Genomic DNA, 26,982 nt, shown 5'->3' on the forward strand with positions numbered 1-26,982 from the left:
CTCCCCCAGAATGCTTGGTGATGATTCCATCATGGGAATTCCATATGGATGCATCTCTTCAAATAAACTGACAATCCTCCCAGCTTGCCCATATCCTCTCATATGTAGCACATTACGCATTTGTGTCCCACTTGTGACTTTCTATATATGGCTGATTGATCATGGTTTTTTTTTTGTTTTAGATTCTTATAAGAATTCAAACAAGCAACAAAAAATTATCTGAATTCTCCCTTCCCCTCCCCTCCCCACCTGAACATCTTCCAACCAAGGACAATTAAAAAACATTTAAATTTCCAAAGGAAGTTGCCATGTTAGTTTATTGCAAGAAACAAGCACAAGAGTCGTCGGACATATGCCAGATTAGTGCATTTCTTTTCACATAAAATCAATCCCAACACACTTCATCAGATGTGTGGAATCAAAGTCAAGCAAAAGGGACTTTTGGAATAATTACGGTTGAGGATGGAAAGAGGAGGCAGGAGAAATTGGCTGGAGGAAGCAGAATGACTTCAAGGTTGGGGGCAGAAAGAAGATTCAGAGTGTTGAGAGTAACAACCAGAATCTCACTTGTAGAGGCAAGTCTTTTGTCTGTCTGTGTTCAGAAGAAAAACTTAAGAACATTTCCTTCAGCCTTAAACAATACACGTTCTGATCCAAGTGGCACCCAGTACTGTGGTTGGATTCACACATCACATTAAGCCACAATCAGTTTATTTGGTAGCATGTTAATATCTGGCATGTAAACTCAGCCATTGTAATTTATAAACCACAGATTTCAGAGTACAGTAGCAAAATATTTCATCCTGGACTGTAATTGTATATAGTCCCCAGTCAAGGATAAAGATCTTATTACTGCCTATTTTAGGCAGGGGAGAACACGCTCCTTCCACCCAGGAGATATCCATCATCTTTCTTGACCGCGGCGCCAGACCTGAGTTTCATCCTGAGTTCATCTGTCGAGGATTTTTCAATTAAACCAAAATAATTAGTCCGTGACCAATTACAGTGTAAAGGAAGGAAACAAACGTAGCTCCAGTCCAATGAAGGCTTAGGAAGGCAGGTCTCCTGGCACCAACGGGCCAATAAGAGCACGTAAAAGGTTACGTTGAAAACGAAAGTTCCGACTTTGTAAACATCACAGGACCGTGCCTTTAAGCGTTTATTGCAAGCTTTTTTTTTTTAAACGGTTTGTCTTCCCAAAACCGCATTGGGTAGGCAATCGCATGAAAATAATCGCCCACTGCAGAACTATCAGAAACTGCATTTTATTTTTCACCCACATTTTTCACCTAAGGTTATGACGAATGTGAAAAATACTGATAGGGGACAGGCAAATTTCCTGACACTTACACATGTAGGAGCAATCCCTTTCATGTCTGGAGTAAATTCTTTGAATTTTTAACCGAATTTATTTCCAAGTAAGCCTACAAAAGACTGCACTGTTCAGATTTCCCCAACCATGTGAGAATACGGATATAGTGAAATTCTGCCTGAAATTCTTTAGCTGCCGAAAAGTCGGGCAAGGACGCGTTATGGAAGGAGGAAAATGAAGGGCAGAAATGTGGGATTTCAGATTGGAGTTAATGGACTTGATGCACTGCAGGATGCCTTTTTTTTTTGCAGCTCGAGCTTGACAATGTTCCCTTTGAGTTCAATTTTGAATCTCGCTGTTCTAGAAAATCCCCCCCCCCTTGCTGAAGGCAGTGATATAGATACGGGAATGAGGTTCGGCTTAAAGAATGGGTGATTCGCTGTCCGTCTTCCCTACAGAGCAAAGAGCAAAATGCATTTTGAGACAGGGGGCGAGCTTATGAAAATGCCAATTCACTTAGAAGAACCATAGGGCTCCATGAACAGGCGCTTGTCTCTGGTGCAACTGTTTTTGCAGGCGATCCTATGCATGCTTCCTCAAAAGTAAGGATAACTCAGTGCAATAAGGCACACTCCCAGGTAAATATGTGCACCAAAATTGCAGCCGCGCCGCCCTTTTCGTGAGAACTGTGATGCTATCGCTCCAGGGCTGATCTCCCTACTGCGCCAACTCCGAACAGCAGTGGGGAAAACGAGGCCTTTTTCGCCAATTTCCCCTCTTCTGACTGCCTAATTCAATCCTCTTCCCCTTCCCTGGAGGAAGGAAAAGGAGCCTGGCCCTCCCTCCCAAGTCCAAGGCTGGCCTTTGTGCTAGGCCTGCGGTGCGAATCGGGACTTATCTCACGCTCGCGCAGGTTCCTTGTGGGTGGAGCCCGCTGCTCGAGCAGGTCTGAAGCAGGAGCGGCTTTCGTGCGCCCGGTTCCTCTGACAAACTAGCGCTCGCCAGAAGGGGAGGGCGGGGGCTCGCTCGCTCGCTCGCTCGCTGTTCTCTCGCGCGCGCTTGGGAAAATGTTGCGCAGGTTCTAAAATGGAACGTTAGCGGCGGCGTGATTGAGCTCTGAAGGGGGGGCCGGAGTAAGTAAGAGCGAGAACTGCAAGAACAAACAGCGGTAGCCGGCGCGCACTTGGATACTTCACTCAGTCTGCGAGCAGCCGCTGCCTTCGCCGCCTCCTTCTTCGTCCCTGTATGGAGCTTTCCGCTATTGGGGAGCAGGTGTTTGCTGTGGAGAGCATCAGGAAGAAGCGCGTAAGGAAGGTGGGTTCTGTTCCCTGCGCCGAGTTCGCGTTTGTTCTGCAGGGCTACGAACGGCATTGAGGGAGGAAGAATCTGGAAGGCGGGATTTCTTCCACGGCTAAGCCTTCTCTTGGGACCTTTAACCACAAACCGTTATCGAAGCGATAGCTCCTCTGCTCTCTCCAAACGGCAAAAAAATACCGAAGCAAGCGAAGCGAGAGTACATCATCCTCTGCCCCCCAGTTTGTACACACGCCGTAGTGCGAGTAGGGGGGCGTGGCGGAACTTCTCGTTTTCCTGCCAGCAGGGGGCGGCAGTGAAGCCCAAGAGAAGGCTGACTCGCCGGAGTGCAGAGAAATGATGGTTGTTGCGCGTTTATCACGTGGTGATGTCCCTGTTGGAATGTGGACAAGGGTTGCGGCAGTCCCCCAGCGCAGTGCCAGCTCTGGCTACTCATGTGTAAATGCCTTGAGTTCAGTGGAACTCACCTCCAGACAAGTAACTAAAGTGTCTTGGATTGCAAGTTTAGGATTGCTCTAGAGTGGGAGTGTTAAGAGTAGGGCACACGTTTCTGCTATAGGAAGAACAAATATGTCAAAATGGGTGGATGTCATCTTTTTAAAAACTCTGCCCCTCAGGTTGGATCATTTTCTTGCTTCCCATGTTTTTGCTCTGTAGTCCTAGAGAAGTCCTGTCCTGATGAACAGAGACACTGGGATTGTATCTCTTGGAAGAAGGTTAGCTATTTCCAACAGCTTTATTGAAATTTGAGATGGTTCTGAGATGACCTAAATATGATTACTTGGGGGAAACAAAGATTAATGTTTAATCTTTATCAGGTTATTTAGGCCATAAATATTCACAGTTGTCTGCATGATTTATTTGCCTTTCAGGGGTAATCTGTGCTAATCAGTCAGTTTCTTTGATGTGAAAAATGTCAGGTTTTTGTATGAGTTGAAGATTGCAAGACCATACACATCCTTTTTAAAAATGTATGAATTTTTTTTTGTAATATGAAGCACAATATCAGTAATTTTAGGAGAGGAGAATTCACTCAACAGTTTACTAAGTGCTTCTGAGCCTCCCCATTATATGAGGAAGCCTCATATTGGCAAGTTAGGCTACTGAGAAAATGGAGGTAGTGCTTTTGGCTTGTGATTTTACTGTAAGGATGCAGCTATTGCGGATCTGGTATCTTTATAGCCTGGGTACAGAACCTGCATTCTAGGTTTGGGAGACAGTCTTGCAGAACTAGAAAGTAGTGTCAGATCTTACATTAACTAAAAGCTTTTATTGTCTCATAATACTGGTTTGCTAACAAATCTATGCTGTTGGCCTTCTGTTGTGGTGGGAGATGAAACCATCACTTCATGGTGGGCCCACTGATCATGGAGAAAAAGATATACATGATCTCTTGTGTTCAATTGATGGGAAGTGAGGAGTAGGCTGGCATTCTGTACTGTGAACCAATGAATGACTGTGTATAGATGGGGAGGAGGCTGAGAATCTTGTACTTATCAGGCAATTATCTGCACTATCTTAGATAAATCTGGCTGAGAAACATTCCTGTAGCCCAGTGTTTAGTCCATTGCATACGATTATCAAGACACCTAATTAATTATATTGTAGGATGCTGTAAGCAGAGAGCCTGTGTGATGTTCCAGAAACACTTGCAGGCCAGGAATGAAAGTAGCAAGATGCTCAAACCAGCCATCCTATCTAGCAGGCAGAGTTTTTTATCCCAATTTCTAAGCATTCCTTCTTAATCATGTATAGATGGGTTGGAATGTTGCCCGTGTGATCCTTTGCAGTTTCTTTATGCGTCCTGGAAGCCTTTGGATACATCTCCAGGGCAAGCCCAGGAATTGCAGCTCAGTGCGTGGAGAGCTTTAGATTATAAATGCAGAGAAATGGGCAGGTTGAGGGGTGCTGTTTGTTTGTTAGAGAGAATATTTTGTAGATCTAATTTTTTCTGCAGGGCTTGATGAAACTGTTGGTTTTACTTCCCCTCCCTTCTCTTTTTCTATAGGGTAAAGTGGAATATCTGGTGAAATGGAAAGGATGGCCCCCCAAGTAAGTTTGGATTATATTTGAAATTGTGCATTTGTATCCATGACCTGTCTTATGTTTGTTTGTTTGTTTTTTCCTGTTGTCCCCAGCTTCAAGAGAAGTATCACTCTACTTACATTTTCCCAAGTTGGTCCTTTGAACTAAGTTCAACTAATATGTTTTTATATGTCCTTTTTTAAAAAAAATACTTTTTCTTATGGTGTTGTGGGAAATAGTTCAAGAGTAGAAGTCTTTCTTCCCAAATGAAACACATATTTTAAAAATAAAGGTTATAATTGGAGTAATCCCAGAAAAAGGGTTATTAAGTTCTTTGAGATAGTATGGGGTCCAAGTGGAATGAGTAAGGAGCACATTATGATTTTGTTGGTTGAACAATAAATATTTGCTTGCAAGCCATCCATGATTTGAGGTGGCTGTCAATGGGCATTGGCAGAAAGCAGAGAAGAGAAGCAGGTCTGCTTATTATTTGTGTGTGATATGGAGAACAGCAGGGGTCTCTTTGTGCTGTTTAGAAAATCCTCTATTTAACTGATCAAAAACTACTGTAGAAATGAGATGGGGATCTCTGTGCTGCTCACCAGAATCCTGTGTGTATATGTATCCCTGGCAAGATGGCAAGTTGGTCAATGCCCAGTTTCAGTTTGGTCTTAGATATTTGGCAACACAATGCCTTTTTCTTCCTAACTCAAATGGCCTACAGTCAGCTGCATTATTTCTTCCCAGAATGAGACGTATATAACCTCCATTCAGGTAACTTTGTATTGCTTAAGCAGCTGCAAGTTGCTTTGTGTTTCTAGCGACTCAGTGGCTCCCAAGAGATAATTGCATTTCAGCAGGACAGAGTAGTAGTCTTTATTGCAAGATACAATAATGTGAAGCAATAAAATCATTTGTGTATAAAGGAGGTATTCCTGTTAATCCAAGACATAGGGACATCTTCGTTATTCTACTGCCATGGATTATATTGTAACTATAACAACAACTTGAATATTTCAGTGGAAGTTAAAATGGGCTAAATGCCAGTGATTGGTACAATTCAGTGTTTTTAGATTTTAGATGGCACTGTTTTATTGGTGAAACATGTTAGTTATCACATTTTGAAGTAAACAACCCTTCTGTGTTTAGAAACTTTTCTGCTGCTCAGGGACCTGGATTTTGGTCCCCAAATCTTGCTCTGACATCACCGCTGAACATAGCTGTAGGCAAATCATCTGCCAGGATATTACTGGCTTCCTGCTAATCCTGGAGTTTGAATTCTGAGTGGGCGTACCCATCAGTTCTTGGGCCAGAAAGGAAGATATCCAAACTATACTCTCTGTTATCAGTATTAATAGTGTTTGCTGAGCTTAATCATGGAGGTGTCAATTATTGGTTAGCAAGGCTTCTCCAACATGGCACCCATCACATGTTTTGGGACTACAGCTCTTGGGATTCTCAGCCCCCCTTTAAATATCAGACTGAAATTTGGTTTAATTTGTTCATTATAGAAACATTACTTTGAAGAGGAGAAGATCATGCTATTATTTCTTAGCCCATAATATTCCTCCACTATTTCAGAAATATTTCTGAATTTTAGAGTTTCAGAAAGCAGCAAAAAACTGACCACAGTATCTTTTGCTGTACTCCCTTTTCCTTCCTCTTCACTTTAATGAAATAAACTCCCAATAAGGATAGGTTAGGGTTTCTTAGCTTTTCTGGTGCTGGAAAAAAAGATCCATAACTGAAATGGCTATTTAGATCTATCAAAATCAATTAGAAATTAGCTTAAAAGCCAACAATTGATTTTTGTTAGAAATTGTCTTGCAGATCACGGTTTGTTTTCCCTTTGACTGCCCTTTTTTTTGACACAGGTCTTTGAACATTAAAAATGCATAGCATTTTATTCTAGGCTTTATTCTAGATTAATTCTAGGATGGAATTAATTTCTGATGGTACCTGCAAATGTCTACAATATTTCATTCACTAGTCCTTCCCAATTAGTCCTCTTTCCTTGTGAGATAGGAGGCAAATGGCTGCAGATCAAGAATTGTTGGCTGTTTCTTGTGACTCTTTCCTCTCCCTCCCCCGGCCCAATGTCATTTGTGTGCCTCTCTGAAAACTTGCCTTCATGCCCCACCCATCAGAGCCAAGAGCCAAGAATTTGGTTATAGCTCTGAGTCAGCTGCAAGCTTGTTTACAACTTGAGTTAGAAGAAAGGAGGGGGAAGGAGAGAAGCGATCATATGACTTGTATTTTCCAGAATGCGTGGTCTGCAGTTCTGCTGCAGTCTGGCCCGTTCTGTTTGTGTGGTGGCGGTGTGTGTATTTGTCTTGTGTGGCGAAGTGCACTGTTTTCCTATATGCAGTGTTTTCTTACCGCAGTCAAGCAAGAAGCTGAACTGCAGAGGAATGGGCAACACCCATAGGACATTTATTAAAAATTCTGATCTAAGATCCCCCCTCCCAGTGCTGCCTCCCCTTTCCTCCCAGGAATTCTTAGCCTGCTCTTCATTCACTGATTAAAAATGGTGCCAAAATCTTCTACAGCAGAAAGAAAGAAGACAAAATCACCATTTGTTCAAATGGCATTTTTGGGTTTAATCACTTTTCACTGTGGACATTGGCACAAAAGTAGAGATGAGGAAAAGGGGCTTTTAAAAGGCTGGACTAATACTGTACAGTAATGGAAACAAAATATAAATGAATGAAAATGAAGCTGGAGATGTAACTATTTTTAACCTTGTCCTTCTCTTATGAGCAGGATCTGAAAGGCATATTTTAAAGTAAATGTATTGACTTTACATCATAGCTCCTTCCCTCAGCCTCAAGGCAGGTAAAACTATTTTCTTGCTGCATTTGTCTTCTAGTCAGGCATGTGAAAAACTTGTTATTTTTCTATTTCATATCACAGGCAATGAGCTGGACTGAGTATTTTATTTCATAACATAATTTTCCACTATCCAGTTTAGCAAAACATTCAGAAAGAAAAAAAAAGAACCTGCTTAAGATTGCCCAAGATTGGAATTTGAGCCTACATCAGAGGGTAGAGAACCTAGACCCCTGAAATTTATTTTGTAAATCCAGTAGTTCCTTGCCATTGGCCAGGCTGGCTAGGATTAATGGGAATTGAAGATCAAAATATCTGGAGGGTAAAGGATTATTTTCCCCAGGGATTATCTTCTCAATGTTATGGGAAGACTCAGTAGCTTCGGTGGTCTTGAAAGTGACACCAGTGGGAGCTGGAGCTCATGATAGAATTACCTTTGCTGGTAAGGTCAAAACTGGAGAGGGAAAGCTAAAAAAAATCCTCAGTAGGGGGAGGGCAGATGAGATTCTGGAGGTGCTAGAGAAGCCAGCCATTTAGGAGAAGAAAGTCCAAAATCAAATATGAAAGAAGGTAACAGCAAACCAGTTCTGTATTGTTGCCAAGAAAACTATATGACCTTGGTTGAAACATTTAAATATCTATGGGTCCCATCACCCTGCCTACCCCACTCAGAAAGTACTCTTTAGCTTTTAGGGAAAAAATGTCAAACTTTCACAAGCACATCTGGAAGAGAAAATGCGGCCAATGCTGAAAGAATCATTCTTTATTTTCAAAGACACACAGGCGTAAATATGGAATGTGAGATGCATGAACCAGGGAAATGGGTAAACAGGATGTTTCAGGTCTAAATGAATTCAAGTGGTCCAGATAACATATAGTGGTACCTCGGTTCACGAACTTAATTCGTTCCGCGACTCTGGTCGCGAACCAAATTGGTCGTGAACCAAATCAAATTTTCCCATAAGGTTCAATGTAAATACGGTTAATCCGTTCTGACCCCTCTGAATTTGGTCGCCAACCAATTTTTGATCACGTCCCAAATCAAATTTCCCCATAAGGTTCAATGTAATTACGGTTAATCCGTTCTGAACCATATGTTGTTGTTTTTTTAAACCGCAAAAATATGACACAAAGTACAGTACAGAGAGTGAGAAAGCTAACCTTGCTCGACGCAACTTCTGGCGTGGAGGACAGGAAGGCGGGTGGGGAGGCGGATATTGCTTGGAGGGAGAGTCCCCCTCCCTACAGGAAGCTGCGACCATGTGTCACGGGAGGGGAAATGGCCGCGGATCCTGTTTGTAACCCGATCTGGCGTTCGCAAACGGAGGCAAAATTTTGCGAACAGAGCTGTTTGTGAACCGAATTGTTCGTGAACAGAAGCGTTCGTGAACTGAGGTACCACTGTATATACTTTCAGGATATGAGTCCATACAAAGGAATGCTGTGGCAAAGATACTCAAAAAGAACATTGGTCCGTACATGCTGGAACAAAGCCCAATGAAAGACAAGAACACATCTATTACAATTAGTGGCTATACAAAGAATATCAGTGTTATGAATAGTCAATAAACATATGTGACTATTATAGATGCAATGGTGCAAAAGATACTAACATCAGGAAAGGACTTACAACTAGTGGGTGATTTAAATGCAAACATTGGGAAAAAATTAGAAATCTGGAATCACAGGAGGAGTTGGACTGGGTAAATATAGTACTGCAGGAATTAGATCAATAGGTTTCAGAAGGGATTTCTTTGCTTTGCTAATACCCATATCAAGCAACATAAATGTAGACTGTATACCTGGACATCACTGGATATACAACATCAGAATCAAATGAACTATGTAATAAGAAACAGAAGATGGAGAAGTACAGTTCAGGCAGCCAGGACACTTCCAGACACAAATTGTGGAGGAGACCAGGAATAACTGATATCAAATATACAGAATAAACCTAAAAAATTAAAGAGCATAAGTGTGCCAACAAAATTGGACCTAGATAACATAAAGTCAGACTGTAAGATGAGTATAAGGAACAGATGCAGTATATTTATCTGAAAGAGAACCTGAGAAAGAGATACTGTAAAAAAAACAAAACAAAAACCAAAATTTCAAAGTGGAAGAGATCCAGGTAGCTTTCAAGGCAAACTATTCTGATAGCCAATGAAGACAGTATGAAAGCCATGGGCAACAAGAAGGAAATGCAATGACTAAACAAAGACTTCCATCATCAAGCAAGGAAGGATAGGGAGAAAGTTCTCAGTCAAGAAAGTCAATGAAGAAAAATAGCAAGATAAGCAAAATAAAAGAGATTATAAGAAGATCAGAGAAATCACAGGACAATATATATCTTGGGTAGGGCTATTCAAGTAATCACAGAAGACTAAACTGAAATCCTTAACAAATGGAATTACAGAATGGCAGAAATATCTGAACAGAGAGAGAGAATATATTCAAGCACTGGCTGCACTAGAAAGTGAGGTACAATTGACAGTAAACTAGCTGCCAAATTAGAAAGCAATTTGTACAGATGAAATAACCATTGATCTGTTATTGCAGGAGAGAAACAATGCTAACAACTCTGTCAACAACCATAAAATAAGATTGTGTGATCTAGAAATTGGAAAAGATCAATGTATACTTCTGTACTGAAGAAGGGAGATGCAAATTACCAAACCGTTGTGCTGTTTCCTCATGCAAGCAAAGTTTTGCTGAAGTTGTTACAAAGATGGAGCCACATACAGTATATAGAGAGAAATCCCAAATGACAAGCAGATTTCAGAAAGAACAGATGGACATGAGATCAGATAACTGAAATAAGTTAGATAATAAAGCAAGAAAGGCCTTTGATTCTATAGCTCATGCCGCACTGTGGAGAATACCAAGGCTAACTGATATGCCAGAACACATGATTATTTTTCTGCAGAACTTTTACAATGAACAAGAAGCTATTGTAAAAACTGGATTTGAAAAAAAAAGAGTGCTTCAGGATAGGAAAGGGAGCAAAACGCATATTGTCTCCATAGGCATTGGAAGAGAGAATGGCTAGAATCAAAATATTAGGCCAAAACAATTTTGAGTTATGCAGGTAACACCACGTTGTTAGCTGAAAATAAAGAGAGACTTAGAAGAGCTTATTATGACAGTAAAAATGAAAAATAAGAAATGTAGGTTAAATATTAAGAACACAAAAGTACAGTAAATCCTGGGTTTAATGAGCCATTTGGGTGGAAAGGGCATTATATTAAGCCTGAATGTCATTAAATCTGTATTACATCATTTGCATTAATTTATCTTTGCATTAAATCACGTAAATAATGTCATTTGAGTAATTAGGTTATTATGCAAATGATGTACATTGACGCATATGACATAATTTACATTAATCATCCAGATTATTCAGATACAGTAGATTTTGTCCATTATTTCAGGGAAGTATCTGGAGGAAAAATTAGTCTGATGTATCCAAAATCCAGCTAGACCAAGATCCTTTAAAACAAGGATTTACTATAAAGTCAGTCAGCATGGTTACTGAACTTACAGTTGATATAAAGAAATGGTGGTGATAGATAGGTTTTTTTTCTTAGGTTCAATAATGAATAAAAATGAAGAACTGAAGATGAATCCTATGGAGTAAAGCAGTGATAAACTTTGATAAGGACATTAACAGTAGGATATTTTTATGACAACAAAGATCAGAATAATAAAGCTATGTTCTTTAGGTTGGTAATGTATGGCTTTGAAGGCTAGACACTGAAAAGTGAGAGGAAGAATATAGATATCTTTGAATTATGGATCAGGCTAGTGTTATAATAACAAGAAGAACCAATCAATTGTGGATCAATTAAAGACTGAGATAATGTTCAGTAGACAGAAATTCCCATACTTTGCATGTTTGATGTCTACAAATGATAATCCAGAAAAATGTTCTTGGCAAAGCTGAAGAAAATAGAAGAGAAAGACAAAAGATAAGATGAGTAGACAGAAAGAAATTATAGGATTGTTCTTGTTTGTAATAGAAATCCCAACAGGTATGAAATTAAGCTTGATGCAAAAGAGGCCAGGAAGTTATTTGAAAACCAAAATTGAACAGAGTTCACATTTTTTTTCTCAAGCACACTTTTGCTTATCTCCTTAGCTTCCTCATTTTAGCAGTCTTATGTGGGTGGTTGAAGGAGTTATTTTGTGATTGTTATTCATGAGTTTATGGGAATCCTTGTTTATGATCCTCAAATAGATTCTTATCCATTCACTGTTTATCTTACCCTTCTCTGTAAGGGAATGGATGATACTTGGTTGTAAAATTAGGCATATTGTTGACAAAGTAGAAAGTGTTCTTCATTTGTAATGTTAATATTTGAAGCCATCCATGGGCTGAATAATATAGGCATAGTACAAATAAGTTCAATTTCTTTCTCATGAATCAATTTTCAAATTATTTTTCTATTTATAGAATATATCAATTTTCTCAATCATCCTAGACTGTGATTTTTATCTTGATACTGTTATCTTTTTGATCATATCTAATAATTAATTGGGTTGGAAATTGAAATTTTCCTATTTCATGGTCCATTTCATCTATTGCTATTAAGATCCTAATACACAGGCCCAGAGTATATAGGGCAATATAATTTTGCATTTTATCCCTCACCTTATTAGAAGTGCAATCTTATGTTTAACTGACCTAGAAATAAATTCTTAGATGGTCATGGAATTTATTTCTTAGTATGTTTATGATTGTAGATGAAATGTCAAATGTATTTCAGTAAGTTCATTATAGACTGTATCAGTCAGCATCTTCATCCTAGAATTAAGACCATGCTTTCTAGAATTATCAAGAGAAAAGAGTTAGAGATGGATAATTTCTGAGCCAAAGTGACATTATAGTTCTAACTACACATAGATATGCCCACACCCCTCTGGAGATTGCTACAGAATACTGTACTGTATAATTATCAGCAGGGTATATGTTGTATTTTTGTGGTTGAGGATTAGTGTCAGATGTGTACACATACACCATTCCCATGGCTGTAGATGTGAACATCTGTAAACATTGGTTTTCCTCTAATATGCAGTGGAATTGCCTCTTCTCTTTTCTCCTCTGTACACTGTTTTCTTCCCATATGTGCTCTGTAGTGTTTTCCAGAGCAAATTTGGCAGGCTAGGGAGAAGTGTGTATTCCTCTAGCACAGTTTAATATGATCTTCTGGGATCAGTTGCCAATGAAATGCAATAAGTGTAGTCTGACCATCTATTTAAGTAATGGTTTGGAATAATAGTAATATGGAAACACTATTTTCTTAGCATTGCTAACTTTCCATCTGTAAGCAGAGCAGAAACTGGTGTCTTATTCATGTCCAAATGAATAGAACCAAGTATCTTAGTTCTAAGGTGCTGATTTTTAGAATAAATTAGAAGAAGATTCTACCATCTCTCTTACCCCAATGGAATAACTGTCCTTAGATGGTGCATGCCATGGCAAACTCAGTAATTAATGTTAATTTTTATTCCTAGAACTGTTTCTATGTTATTCTTGACAATATGGACATTCTGTATTAGGAGAAGCTGAATAAATTAAACAATGTCATTTTTACATTATCTTTGTCTGGTCCAGGCATGGAATGATTTAAGATCCCTAAATACAGGCAATGCTGCTGATTTCAGTTCATTTTTATTTATTGACATACACTTGTGTCTATGCATTTTTAAAAGCCTAAGATGCTCAATTTTGTGTCTCAAATTAAATGCTTTGTGGGTGTTCTACAGCTGGACCACAGCCTTCCTCTAAGGAATGAACTGGTGAGCCAAGAACCAGCAGAGCAGATAGGACAGTTACATCACACTGAGCAAGTACCTCCCAGTTTTAAGGCTGTGAAGAGAATGGTCAATTTTTTATTGATTCAAAAAGGCCTAGAATTTAAACTCTAGATATATACACTTTGATTTCTCTGTGTATATCACTTAATTCTCATCTGCAGTAAAGCAGCTAATCTAGCTAGATCATGTCTATGAGCTTCTGCAGTAAGCGAGTTCTTGAATATGGGGTTAAGTATCTGAAGATTTGAAATTTATATCTGTATTTGCCATGAATGTTATTTATTCACAACATTACATACTGTCAGCTCTACAAGGACTGCTGGTAGTTTACAAAAAGCTGAAACATAAAATCCATTAAGAAAACAAAAAAGAACATAAAACACCATTTCTGCGTATCTGGCATCTAGTAAACAGCTTTTGGATGTTCCTTATTGATAAAAGTTCTGTGGAAGAGCTCTGCTTTAACTCTCTCCAAAAGCCTTGTTAGGGAGGGTACTACTCAGGTCTCTGGAATTAAGCTGTTCATAGCACTGAGGCGTGCCCTGAAAGACATCATGCTCTAGCCCCCTCTCCCTTGATCTCACATGGGAGACACTCAGTATCCATTAAGGTTAAGCAAACTGGACAGATAATTTCTCCCTGAAGTAGGTGTTCCTACAGATACCTAGGTGTCAAGCCATCAAAGGTTTGATAGGTTAAAACTAGCACTTTGAATCAACTTCAGAAGCGGAAAGCCTATGCAATGCCTATAAAACCAGTGTTATATGCCACTGGTGGCTCTCACTCCGGTAGGTGGTCCATTGCATTTTCTATCTACTGTAGTTTCTGAGTGGACTCCATGTAGGGGGTCCTTGTGGTAGTTGATTTGAGGGGTGGTGATGTCAGTAGCCATTGCTTAGTACATACCAGTATCAATACTGAAACTGGAAATTAATATGCAGAATATACAGATAACTTTCTTTCAAACAGCAAATTCTGGGAAGCCAGTAGAAGTCTTTCAGTACAATAAGGGTTTGAGAACCTACAGTGGGGCAAAAAAGTATTTAGTCAGCCACCAATTGTGCAAGTTCTCCCACTTAAAAAGATGAGAGAGGCCTGTAATTTTCATCATAGGTATACCTCAACTATGAGAGACAAAATGAGAAAAAAAATCCAGAAAATCACATTGTCTGATTTTTAAAGAATTTATTTGCAAATCATGGTGGAAAATAAGTATTTGGTCACCTACAAACAAGCAAGATGTCTGGCTCTCACAGACCTGTAACTACTTCTTTAAGAGGCTCCTCTGTCCTCCACTTGTTACCTGTAGTAATGGCACCTGTTTGACCTTGTTATCAGTATAAAAGACACCTGTCCACAACCTCAAACAGTCACACTCCAAACTCCACTATGGCCAAGACCAAAGAGCTGTTGAAGGACACCAGAAACAAAATTGTAGACCTGCACCAGGCTGGGAAGACTGAATCTGCAATAGGCAAGCAGCTTGGTGTGAAGAAATCAACTGTGGGAGCAATAATTAGAAAATGGAAGACATACAAGACCACTGATAATCTCCCTTGATCTGGGGCTCCATGCAAGATCTCACCCCGTGGGGTCAAAATGATCACAAGAACGGTGAGCAAAAATCCCAGAACCACACGGGGGGACCTAGTGAATGACCTGCAGAGAGCTGGGACCAAAGTAACAAAGGCTACCATCAGTAACACACTACGCCACCAGGGACTCAAATCCTGCAGTGCCAGACGTGTCCCCCTGCTTAAGCCAGTACATGTCGGGCCCGTCTGGAGTTTGCTAGAGAGCATTTGGATGATCCAGAAGAGGATTGGGAGAATGTCATATGGTCAGATGAAACCAAAGTAGAATGTTTTGGTCTAAACTCAACTCGTGTTTGGAGGAGAGAGAATGCTGAGTTGCATCCAAAGAACACCATACTTACTGTGAAGCATGGGGGTGGAAACATCATGCTTTGGGGCTGTTTTTCTGCAAAGGGACCAGGACGACTGATCCGTGTAAAGGAAAGAATGAACGAATGGGACCATGTATCCTGAGATTTTGAGTGAACACCTCCTTCCATCAGCAAGGGCATTGAAGATGAAACGTGGCTGGGTCTTTCAGCATGACAATGATCCCAAACACACCGCCCGGGCAATGAAGGAGTGGCTTCATAAGAAGCATTTCAAGGTCCTGGAGTGGCCTAGCCAGTCTCCAGATCTCAACCCCATGGAAAACCTTTGGAGGGAGTTGAAAGTCCGTGTTGCCCAGCAACAGCCCCAAAACATCACTGCTCTAGAGGAGATCTGCATGGAGGAATGGGACAAAATACCAGCAACAGTGTGCTAAAACCTTGTGAAGACTTACAGAAAACGTTTGACCTCTGTCATTGCCAACAAAGGATATATAACAAAGTATTGAGATGAACTTTTGATATTGACCAAATACTTATTTTCCACCATGATTTGCAAATAAATTCTTTAAAAATCAGACAATGTGATTTTCTGGATTTTTTCCCCCATTTTGTCTCTCATAGTTGAGGTATACCTATGATGAAAATTACAGGCCTCTCTCATCTTTTTAAGTGGGAGAACTTGCAGAATTGGTGGCTGACTAAATACTTTTTTGCCCCACTGTATCACACTTCAAAAGTTGGATTACAGTTCCACTGTGGTTGATTGTTTACCAAATTTGCTAGGATTACATTGGAATCCATTCAGATTTGAAATGTCTCAGGTTCCCCACTCTGGCTCTAAACCAGTGTTTGAGATAAAAAAATAACCTGGATGATTGCAAACAGAAGCTTAATGAAGACAGGATGAAATTGCAGTTCACTGGCAATATGGCTCTCAGAATATATAGTTTTTATTGCATTCAATTATATTTGTCCGTAATACTTGGTGTCATGGATTGGGGCCGGTCTGGGTATATATAGTGCAAAAATTGAAGTGCTGTGCATACTGCCTTGAGGAAAGGTGAAATTTAAATTAAACAAATATGATTCTGTTTGTCCTGGTAACAACAGCGGCTAGAGAAGACTTTTACCAGTTTTAACTAATTTTTCTGGATTTTGACTATAGCTACTTGATTTCTAGTAGCTGTGGAGTCCTTGGGGTTCTCTGAGCTTGGTTGTTTTCTTGTAAATGTTTCATTACCCGGCTAGGTAACATCTTCAGTGCTAGAATGGAATGGGGTTTGCTCTCTGTTTATATATTGTGACATGCCCTGCCAGTGCTGGTCGGGGTGTGGGTTTTGTTTTGTTCTATATTTTCCTCTGGAAGTTCCTTGATTAAGGTATTGTTTACTGCTTGTATGTCTGGTGATAATCTTGATGTTAATCTCTGTTTATCTGGGTGATGATTGCCAGTGAGGAGATGTTCTGGTCTTTTGTTTTCCTTTCTATTGTGTCTTTTGAATAGTGTGTAGATGTTGTTTATCTGTTGATGGCTGCCTTGTCTGAATACCAGCAATTCCAAGAATTCCCTCACATTTTTGGATTTAGCTTGGTCTAAGATGCTGACAGTTTCCCAGTTGAAACTATGGTTAAGTCTGTCCATGTGTTGTGAGGCTGCTAGCAGTCAGAAGACACAATGAAAACTCCTTAATCTCACTTAATATTTTGAGGGAAGGTGTACAGTAGAGAAGTGATCCAAAATGGATGCAGCCATGTCCATGCATGGGTGGGATTGATTTTCTTTTATTATTTATTTTCCCCCCATTTGGGGTGTGTGTGTTCATTTATTCCTTTGCTCTTCAAACTGTATGAAGCCCATTTTAAGGATTACATTATCAGTCTTAGGTTTTCTACACCATAGATTTTCAGCAATTATATCATTGAATTTTGAAGAGAAGTTAGGGACTGCCAAAAAAAAAAAAATTACCCTTGGGCTAAATGACATATCTGCCTGCCCTTAATTTAGAGCATAACTTAGTTTTTGTACCATCAGTACATTTATAGATGGTTTTCATACCTAATTCACAGTGAATTTGGCAGTTTTAAAGTTCCTAAATCATATGGGTGAAGAAGGCAACATTCTTTAGCAATTTGAATTATCTTCAAGGTCCTCTGGTTATATTCTCCTGTGGCCACATATAATAGTTCTTTCTTCTGCAGGGGCATCATGCTTATGGACCTTTCTGCCAAGGACTTTCATTTTACTAAATCTCCCCCACCCCCATTGCTTTACATTTAAGAAGGTGAGGATTTGGAGGCTCTGAAATATTCATGGTGCTGTTTTGTTTTGTTCTAATTTTGTAGAGGAAAATACTTTTTTGGATAGGATGATTTGGTGGAAATATGCACTTGATTAGAGATGGTTGATGTACTACAGGTAATTGTCGGGTTATGATGCCAATTAGGACCTGGAACTCTGTTGCTAAACAATGTGGTCGTAAAGCATGATATCACATAACCATGTTGCTTAGCGATGGCAATTCCAGCAGTTCCAGTTGCCCTCGTTAAATGAGGACCACATGGGTCGTTAAACAAGGACCTCACATGATCATGACTTCTGACTTCCTGCCAGCTTCCCCACTGACTTTACTTGTGGGAAGCTGGCAGGGAATGTTGGAAATCGTGATCACATGACTATGCCTCGCTGCAGCACTGTAATCATGAGCTGGACACCAAGTGCCCAGATCACAAGCATGTGACCACGAGGACGCTACAACAGCTGGAACTCTGAGGACCTGTTGTAAGTCCCCCTTGCTCAGCACCATTGTAACTGAATGGTCACTGAACAATTGTTTGTAACCTGAGAGCTATCTGTAATCTTACTATATGTACTGTTTTTAAAGTGGCTTCATTATGTTCAGTGTGGTACACCCTGTCTCTGTGACTCTATAAGGAATCAAAAGGCATGCTACTCTTCTCAGAGTGCTGTGTTCAGAGTTTACAATTTGTGTAATTAAAAATAGTAATGAGTCATATTTCACACTGGTTGATGCGGGCGAGAAAAACTGCTTATAAAAGATAAGCTTCTCCTTGGTTAGCACCACTGCAAAGAAAGGTTGTTTGGGTGGAAACACTGTTTTTTCCTGGCCCCTACAGGGGGCAGAAGCTAATTGACTTTGGCTAATCTTGAAAAAGCTAAGTAGAGTCAGGCCTGCTTAATACTTGTTTGAAAAATCCAAAGGCTTTGGCCTAGAAAAAATGGGGGTTGAAAAAAATATCCTGGAAGAAGACAGTAGCAAGTCACTTCTGTATTGTTGCCAAGAAGGCAATCCATGTAGTCAATCCATATCCATGTAGGCACCAGAGATAAGTTCAGCCAAAGGAAATCCTTATCTACAAGTGGATATAAGTCACCTAATGTAGCCCAAGAATGGGGAGTTTATTCTTTTTTTTCCCAAGAGGTCAATCTTACTTGATCCATTCCACGGATAAGAACAGGAATATTTGTTGTAAAGGAAAAAGTTTTAGAAGTGTAAAGCTTTTAGTACTTGTTTATTTCAGGATTCCATGGATTCCTTGTAATGAACAAGGGGATGCTAGAATGTAGGTCATATGAACAAAAACCCAAAATTTGCCTGAAATGTTTTGATTACTTTCTGTAACTTTTCTCTTAGGTACAGCACATGGGAGCCCGAGGAGCACATTCTTGACCCTCGTCTGGTGATGGCTTATGAAGAGAAGTAAGAACATTTCCTTTTTCCTTTTGGAAAGGCTAAACCAAAGCCTCTGGCTTCTTTGGGAAAAAGGTGTAGCATGACTGCATACCAGCGTTTCTCAACTTTCACATCTTTAAGATGCCTGAACTTCAACTCTCAGAATTCCCCAGCCAGCATGCTGGCTGGGGAATTCTGGGAGTTGAAGTCCAGATATCCTAAAGTTGCCAAGGTTGGGAAACACTGCTGCATAGACTAAAATGGTTTCTCCCAGTTCACGTAGGCAAGGAGAGGTCATACTTATGTCACACTTAGCTAAAATAAGAACTTCCTGGTGTAGCTTAGTTAACCAAGTGCTTCCCAGTATGAAAGGCTTCCAAAAGTTTAGCTGACACTTAAGGAATATAATAAAAGCAAATCATATTACTGATGAGTACTTCAGCTTACGAGTTTTTATATATGAGATGCAGGATAGATACAGAGATAAAAACAAGTCAGTGGCACCTATACAACACTTTGTCCTAGATCGTTAATATGCCTCCTGTGATGAAAATGTCAGTTTGCTATGTTTTGGCCATGTTGGCTGGGAATTCTGGGATCTGTAATACAATGCATCTGAAAGGCACTAGACTGAAAGTACTGGTCAACCTTTTTCTTGAAAAAACATTGAGATTTATTTAAAACGCTGACAAGGGAGGATCCATAAAGTGTTGTATTTTGTGTGCATGGTTAAGTATCACTTTGTTACTTATAATGCAAGTAATGCAATACAACAGTCAGTTGTATTAAGCATTAAATCTGGGGGAAATGAATAGCTATAATTTACCAACCCAAATCACATGAAATCCTTCTTAATATGATCTATACTTGAATCAGCATTTACTTGGAAGTATGTGTAAGTAATGTGAAGGAACACCTGTGCAAAAGGCTTTGTGGATTTATGCTGTTTCAACAAACAAAACTGCTAGGTATTTTCTGTCTCTTTAGGGAAGAAAGAGAGCGTGCCTCAGGTTACAGAAAGAGAGGTCCCAAACCTAAGCGCCTGTTGCTGCAGGTAATATTTCAGATTTACTAAATTTTGATGCCTATTCCTAAATCCCAGTATTGCTGCTGTAGTTCAGCCTCTCCCAGTTTTGAATTCATAGACACTGTGGGCTGGAGAGAGAGCTCTGCTAGTCTTTTGCAGCAAACACAACAAGGAATCTTCTGGTATCTGATGTAATGGACTGTGATTCCTGAAAGCTTATGCATTAAGACATCACAAGATTCTTCTGGGCATATATTATTAGACTCTTATCTCCTTTCATTTTCAACCAGCATACTCAGGTTAGATAGGAGTTGTAGTCCAGCAATATCTAAGGGATATCTAACCTTCCTTTTCTCTCTTGCCATACACATTGTAAGAGGAAAATTAGTTTTCAGAATTACATCTTAGCTAAAAAAAGACACTTTGCCCACAGTTCAGAGCAATTTTAAATGTTCTGCTCATAACAGGTTTTTTTTCCCCCACTGGAAGCTTTTGCTCTTGTGCAAATAAACCCAAACACTCTTTTACTCATGAAATAAGCTCACGTAGAGCTCATGAAATGTCCATCCACTTAGGCCATATTGGCTGACTGGTGTTTTGAGAGTTGGAAGCCCAGTGCACCAGAAGAACCTAGACTCCAGGAAGACTGCCTTACAAGTTGTGGCTTATGTGAACCTAGCTGCATCACATACTTCTTGAGCTGAGAGTGCTTTTCTTCATTTACAGAGACTATATAGCATGGACCTGAGGAGTGCCCACAAAGGGAAAGAGAAACTCTGCTTTTCTCTGTCCCGGAGGTTTGGGGGAGGAGGAAACAACTTGGCAGGGGCCAAGGGAGGGCAGACAGAACTGTCTGAGAAGAGTGGGGGAGCGGTCCTGCCCTTTCCTCTTCGGAAACAGAGCAAGAACCAGAAGTATCTGCGCCTTTCACGGAAGAGGTTCACCCGCATGTCGAGCCTGGAGAATCGGAATCGTCGTCGAGAGTTCTTTTTGAAGGAACCTGTGGCCCTTGAGGACAGGCAGCCGCCCAATGACTGGGATGATTCAACGCAACCTGCTAGTAAGGAAGGTAAGCCTGGAAATATCCCTAGCTTTGCCATATCAACTTCATCTTGCTGGGCAGCTTGTGTTTTTCTCTAGACTGCTGCATTCTGGATATATAAATGGGGACTGAGTCTTTAATTTACCATTTGTACCTCCCAAGCATACACAGGTCTTCAGCAGCTTGAACTAAAAGAGTAATTCCAAACTACAGGTAGTCCTCGACCTATGACCATTAGGTCAGTGACTGTTTGAAGTTATGATGGTGCTGAACAAATGGTGGTTACAACCGGTCCTCGGAGTTCTGTCCATCCCAGCACTCCCGTGGTCACGTGATCGCAATCTGGGCGCTTGACAACCAGTTTGCATTTATGACCAGTTGCAGCACCCTATGATCATCATTTGCAACCTTCTCTGCCAGCTTTCCCAGAAAGTCAATGGGGAAGCTGGCAGGGAAGGTCGCAAGTCATTGGGGTAAGCCTCCCCCACCTGCACACTCTCCCCCAGTTCTCTGCATTCACCCCGGCCACTCGCACACCCCCATGCACCCTTTCCAACCTGTGCCTCTCGTGCACAATGCACTCTGCCCAACCCTCACATCTCTTGCACACCCCCTTGCACTCTCCACAACCTGCACCACACCCTTGCACCATCCCTGACCCATGCCACACCTCTCACGCACCCTTGCTGCACCCCCGCGTACCTCCTCACTCCCTCTTGGCAGCAACCACTTACCTGCCTGCTGGGCTGGGACTTGCAACTTCCTGCCAGCTTCCTCACTGACTTTGGTTATGGGAAGCCAGCAGAAAGTTGCCTCACCTAACGATCATGGGATTTGGTTAACAACAGCAACCAGGACTTCAGGGATTGCTGTCGGTAAGCGATGCAGTCATACTTTACAAATTTAGTGATGGAAATTTAAACTTCAAGAAGTTTGGACTGTAATTCCCATATCCCAGCCAGCATGTCCAGCACATCTGAAGGGCATCAGGCTAAAAGAGTTGGGTCTACACTTCTGCTAAACTACAGGTTTCATGCTTGTGAGGAATCAGGAATGCTATAAGTGGTTCATGTAAACTTTCTAGTGTAGATGAACAGATAGTTCACTTAATAACCATTTGTTTAGTGACCGTTTGAAGTTACAACAGTGCTGGACAAAGGGATTTACAACTAGTCCTTGCACTTACGACAGTCACAGCACCCCCACAATCACATGATCGCAATCCAGCTCACACTTACAATGGTTGCAGCATCTGGGCATCACATGATCACCATTTGTGACCTTCCTAGCTGGCTTCCAGCAAGAAAATCAATGGGGAACCACAAGATTTACTTAATGACCACATGATTCGCTTCATGGCCACAGTGATTCACTTAATGACCGCTGCAAAAAAGGTCGTAAAATTGGGTGCAACTTGCTTAACACCTGCCCCACTTAACAATGAATTTTCCTGTCACTATTGTGGTTGTTAAGCAAGGACTACGTGTATATGAAGTTTACTGTTCAATAGTAGAACATTTTATGTTCAAAGCAGTTTTATGTTTATGTTTACATTAACTTCCATGCATAGTATAACACAACTGAAAACCTGATGTATATTAACTCCCAATGAAGTCACTGTATGTCTATAAATCTGATTTCAAAAGGAATATTTGCATCAGGACCTGGATTGTTTGCCAGGATAATGTGCTATATATTTGTGAACAGTAAACAATACCCTAATCAAAGAACTACCAGAGGGGGAAAAAATAAAACAAAACCCACACCAACACCAACACCAACACTGGCAGGGCACACCACTATATATAAACAGAGAGCAAACCCCATTCCATTCTAGCACTGAAGATGTTACCTAGCCAGGTAACGAAACGTTTGCAAGAAAACAACCAAGCTCAGAGAACCCCAAGGAATGTGTGAATGAAACAGAGTTGCTTCCTTTACATAATTCATTCTACTTCTCCTAGCCACGTAATGAAACAAGGAACTTTCTGGGTATTGTCATTTGACTGGTTACGCTTAAAAGCTCTACACAAATGCACACATGTCCCAGCTTAAATTACTTCACCAAGGCATCATCCACAAATTACAAAGTGACATACTATCATATCCATAGATAGTATGTTTGTAGAATTGTATTAAATGTAGAATTTACTTAAAGGTAAAGTCTCCCTTGAGCATGCTTTTTCTTGGCATTATTTTCTTTTGGGACATTTATTCAACTTCCAGCCTAATCTACAGTCCTGGGATTTCCTCAAGGTCTCCCATCCAAATACCATTAAGATCCGATCCTGCTTATCATTTTTGAGATCAGTCAAGAGCTGCTACATACTGCCACCTACTGTGACTCGAGCTTAATGTTTTATACTAAAACATCTGACTAAAGAATTGTCTCAAGCCTGCAGTAGCCTCATAATCCTCTGCAGTGGTGGTAGATATTTTGGGTTTTTGCAGTTTTTAGAAAGTAGAGAGCTGCAGTAGGTAGAGCGGTGGTGCTTGAAATCATGTAGGTGGGCAGAGCTGGGTTTTGGTGTGGGGGTGGTGGGCTTACAAATGCATGAAGCCTATCTGTGTTGCTTTTGCTTTTTTTTAAATCACAAAAAATTGATAGGAAATGCATCTCCTGTATAGGATTGTCATCTATCAGATATATGCAAATCTTTTAATTGTCCTCTCTATTTGGATGGGATGACATAAGGAATTCTGGGTAGTTATAGAAATGGAATCTTAGATGAGAGTAGACCCCTGTCAAATATTCATGCAAAAGCCAAAAATAAGGTTCATGTTCTTTCCCCAGGTGAAACTGAAAGGTGCAATATGGGTAAAGAATAGAAAATGACTTCCCTCTTCTCTCATGTATGTTTTCATTTGTATAAAGACCAGCAGGAGAAGTCTAGAGACTGGAGCTCATTCTAAATTCAGTTTGCTGGGGCTATGAGGAAGAATTTGTTTAATTCATATACCTTTCCACTTAACCCTCAAAAGAAAAGCATTTTGAAAGTTTTGTAAAGAGTAATAAACAGTCCTTCCTCTAGATCTTCATGTGTAATTACTGTTTTCTTGTACTAAATATTTATGGAAGACTGTGGAAAATATCCCTGTGATATTTAGTTGCACAGTATAAATACAATTTAAGTGAAAGTACTTTGCTAGTACATCAGCAGATTGGGGAGAAGGTACATGGGATCTCAGTTCAGTCACATAATATTCCATTTTAAAGTCTTGGAGGTGTGCTGAGGATAGATAAATGCTGATGTAAGTACATCCTTGTACTAACTGGAATTGCTGGAATTATAGCACTATTTGCACAATTATGTATTTGTTGTATCTATCTGTGCAGGCATGTGACTGTGTTCCTGCTACCCCTTCCCCCTTCCCTTCCCTGGAGTGGTGTGTATCAATCCTGCAAGAGTTGACCTGTTTCATGAGCAGGCATGACCTTTGATTCCTATTGTTTTTTTCTTCAGTTTGTTCCTCCCCATCACAGCTTTTGTTTTTCTGCCCTCTACCTTTCCCACAGTGGGCCCAGAGACAGAAGGCCATTTTTCCTGGAGCCCAGCATTGCCCCCAAATGAAGTGACAGTTACAGACATCACAGCAAACTCCATTACCGTGACTTTCAGAGAAGCTCAGATGGCAGAGGGCTTCTTCCGAGACCGGAGCATCCAGTTCTGAATCTGCTGTTCGTTAACTTTTCTTCCTCTCTCCTTTTCTTTCCACATTAAGGGAATTTTTGAGTTGTGTTATTCCTGCATTCCCAATCTAGTTTCATTACACTTTCAATTATATTATTTTTAAAAAATGCGAAAAAAAATCCCTTTACAAATGTTTACAGAACATTTTTATTTTTATTTTTTTGACAGATGGTCACGCTGACATTCTTTTCTGTCCTGTATATCTTTCAAATACGCAAAACCAAGATATGTGAGGATTACCTGTGCTTTCCCCCCCTCATTTGTTACTATAGATAGAAAAAGTGTGTAGATATATTACTTGTCTGTTGTTGCTTTGTCTGTCTGGGAAACTGAAGCTTTTTTCACTGGCAAAGATATTTATTCACAGTGCATTGTGGAAAAAATGTCAATTTCTTATATCGGTGATGGCGTATACCTTCCGCACTTGAAGTTAAGGGCTCAGTGTCTGAAATAGGAAAGAGGCCAAATATAGATCTCCCCGATCTCTTCCAAGTTCAATGGACTTCTCTAGGTCAAACTGCTTCCCCAACCTGCTTCCCTCCAGCTGTATATACAAAAAGATTAGTCCCCTCTTTCTTTTGGGTGTCTGTCCTTAATGCTTCCTCATTTACTAGTACTGTTCACAATGGGGCTTGCTGCTGTTCACAGCGCTTCCACAGATGTTATAACTTAGAGAAGCAACTACAAGTGGTACAGTGGCTTTCTGGTTTGGGCATCCGAAGAATTGTGCTGGTCTTTTCCTTGCTTGTGTTTGTTAGTAGCTGGAGCATAAGAGATGGTATTGCTGTAATCAGGCATACTGGTACAAGAGAAGCCTAAGCCTAGCTTGTTATTACTCACCTGATGAGGTAAGCCCAGAAGTTTTATCCTAAGAAGCTTGTGGCTTTTCAGCAGAATAGGAATTCCTCAGTAATTACCACTGGCAATCCTAGAGTATGTAGTCATAAACATGGTTGCATGTGTCCTTGAGTAGGAAGGTGGCTTAGATGGAACTGTAACAGATCCCAAGAGTTCTGTCTGTCTGTCTTCAGATGCCTTTCTAACATCCAGGGATATGCAATAAGAGGTCTAATGTCTAATGGGATATATAGTGGGTTCTTTATATATATGAAATTCGAATTGCTTATTGGAAACTAAGCTTATATCCATTTATGTTTAGACATGTGGAAGACTACAGGATTGTAGATGGATGTAGATTTAACTATGGGAGTGGACATGTTTTAGCACATATGCAGTGTTGATCCCTGAAAAGTTCCTGGAACACATAAACGTACTCCAAGACGAAAAGATACAACTAGCTTGGAAGGTGAAAAATTGAGGCCAAGAATAAAGCTATTTCAATTAGTAGCTTCATATATATTTTTTATTCCCTGTGCAGTTACATACTCGACACAAACAAGAAGGAAATTGCTCAGTAAATTTAACTTTTTATATAGGTGAATAATTGGAAGACCTTTTTTAAAACCAGATTGTTTTAGGCGAGCTTCATTGGATATCTGGTTGTCAATTTGATAGTATGAAGATGTGCACACTTATAAGGGTATTTGGAGTGTGTGTATCTGTGTATGAAACAATAGTTTGCTAGGCTTCAAATGATTTGAGGAACACTGCATCAACATTCTGTTCTTATTCAAGCTCATGGGAGCTGTGGTTTCAACTCCCATTACATAACCATTGTCATTAAATTAACTTCAGGCATCTACAGTATGGGAGTGTTGGGTGAATTAAAAGTGAAAGTAGTTGATGGAGTGAAATACTTTTTAATAGAGTCAAAACAGTTACCAGTTTTGTTTAGGAATTTAGACCAAAAGTGGGATATTGGCACTGATTATGTTGTCCTATCTGATCCAATACAAGATCAGAAATACTAGAGCAGAGGAATGGGTTGGAAGATGAATATGAGCAAAGTTGTTATTTTATTAATTTGTGCTTCACAGGACGCTATTCTTTTTTATCTCTTCCTCCTCATTTTGGTACTTTGTATATTTTTTTTCTGTACAAATATTTTATGAAGATCTCTGCCAGGAGAAGCTGCTTGCAGTTACAGAGGACTTTGTCTTGCACTTCAGTACCTTGACATTTGTGCTGGACTTCTTTGTGAATGCTTTGTTTTGTTTTAGAGGAACTGTTTTACCTATCAACTGTATAGCTTTAGCATATGTTCTTGTGCATATGTGCTTCTTTTAAGTTTGCTTGAACAGATGAGCTCCAGAAAATAATTTTCCTATGGAAAGTGACAATGGAAAGGTAGAAGGTAGGGCTGCAATCTGAACCCTAGTTTTTGAAGAATTAAATTCAGCTGAAATGAAGAGGTCTTGCTTTATTT

At 40.1% G+C, this 26,982-nt stretch overlaps 1 protein-coding gene across 2 annotated transcripts; it reads left to right on the forward strand.

Moving 5' to 3' along the window:
- Window positions 1-2,110: 2,110 nt before the first annotated feature.
- On the forward strand, window positions 2,111-26,982 carry CBX7 (chromobox 7). 2 transcript variants are annotated; one of them, XM_007429635.4, is made up of 6 exons: window positions 2,111-2,626; window positions 4,635-4,678; window positions 18,857-18,922; window positions 19,883-19,949; window positions 20,649-20,991; window positions 24,482-26,982. In XM_007429635.4, exons 1-6 carry the CDS (start codon window positions 2,558-2,560, stop codon window positions 24,634-24,636), a joined length of 744 nt encoding a protein of 247 aa, XP_007429697.1. In that variant the 5' UTR covers window positions 2,111-2,557; the 3' UTR covers window positions 24,637-26,982. The 2 variants fall into 2 exon arrangements, with proteins under 2 accessions (XP_007429697.1, XP_087997156.1); XM_088141030.1 differs by lacking the exon at window positions 2,111-2,626 and adding an exon at window positions 3,034-3,342.

Source organism: Python bivittatus, unplaced genomic scaffold (assembly GCF_059951505.1).
Source record: "Python bivittatus isolate LINGU-HERP-01145 unplaced genomic scaffold, Pbiv_v1 ctg000330_np1212, whole genome shotgun sequence".
NCBI lineage: Eukaryota > Metazoa > Chordata > Lepidosauria > Squamata > Pythonidae > Python > Python bivittatus.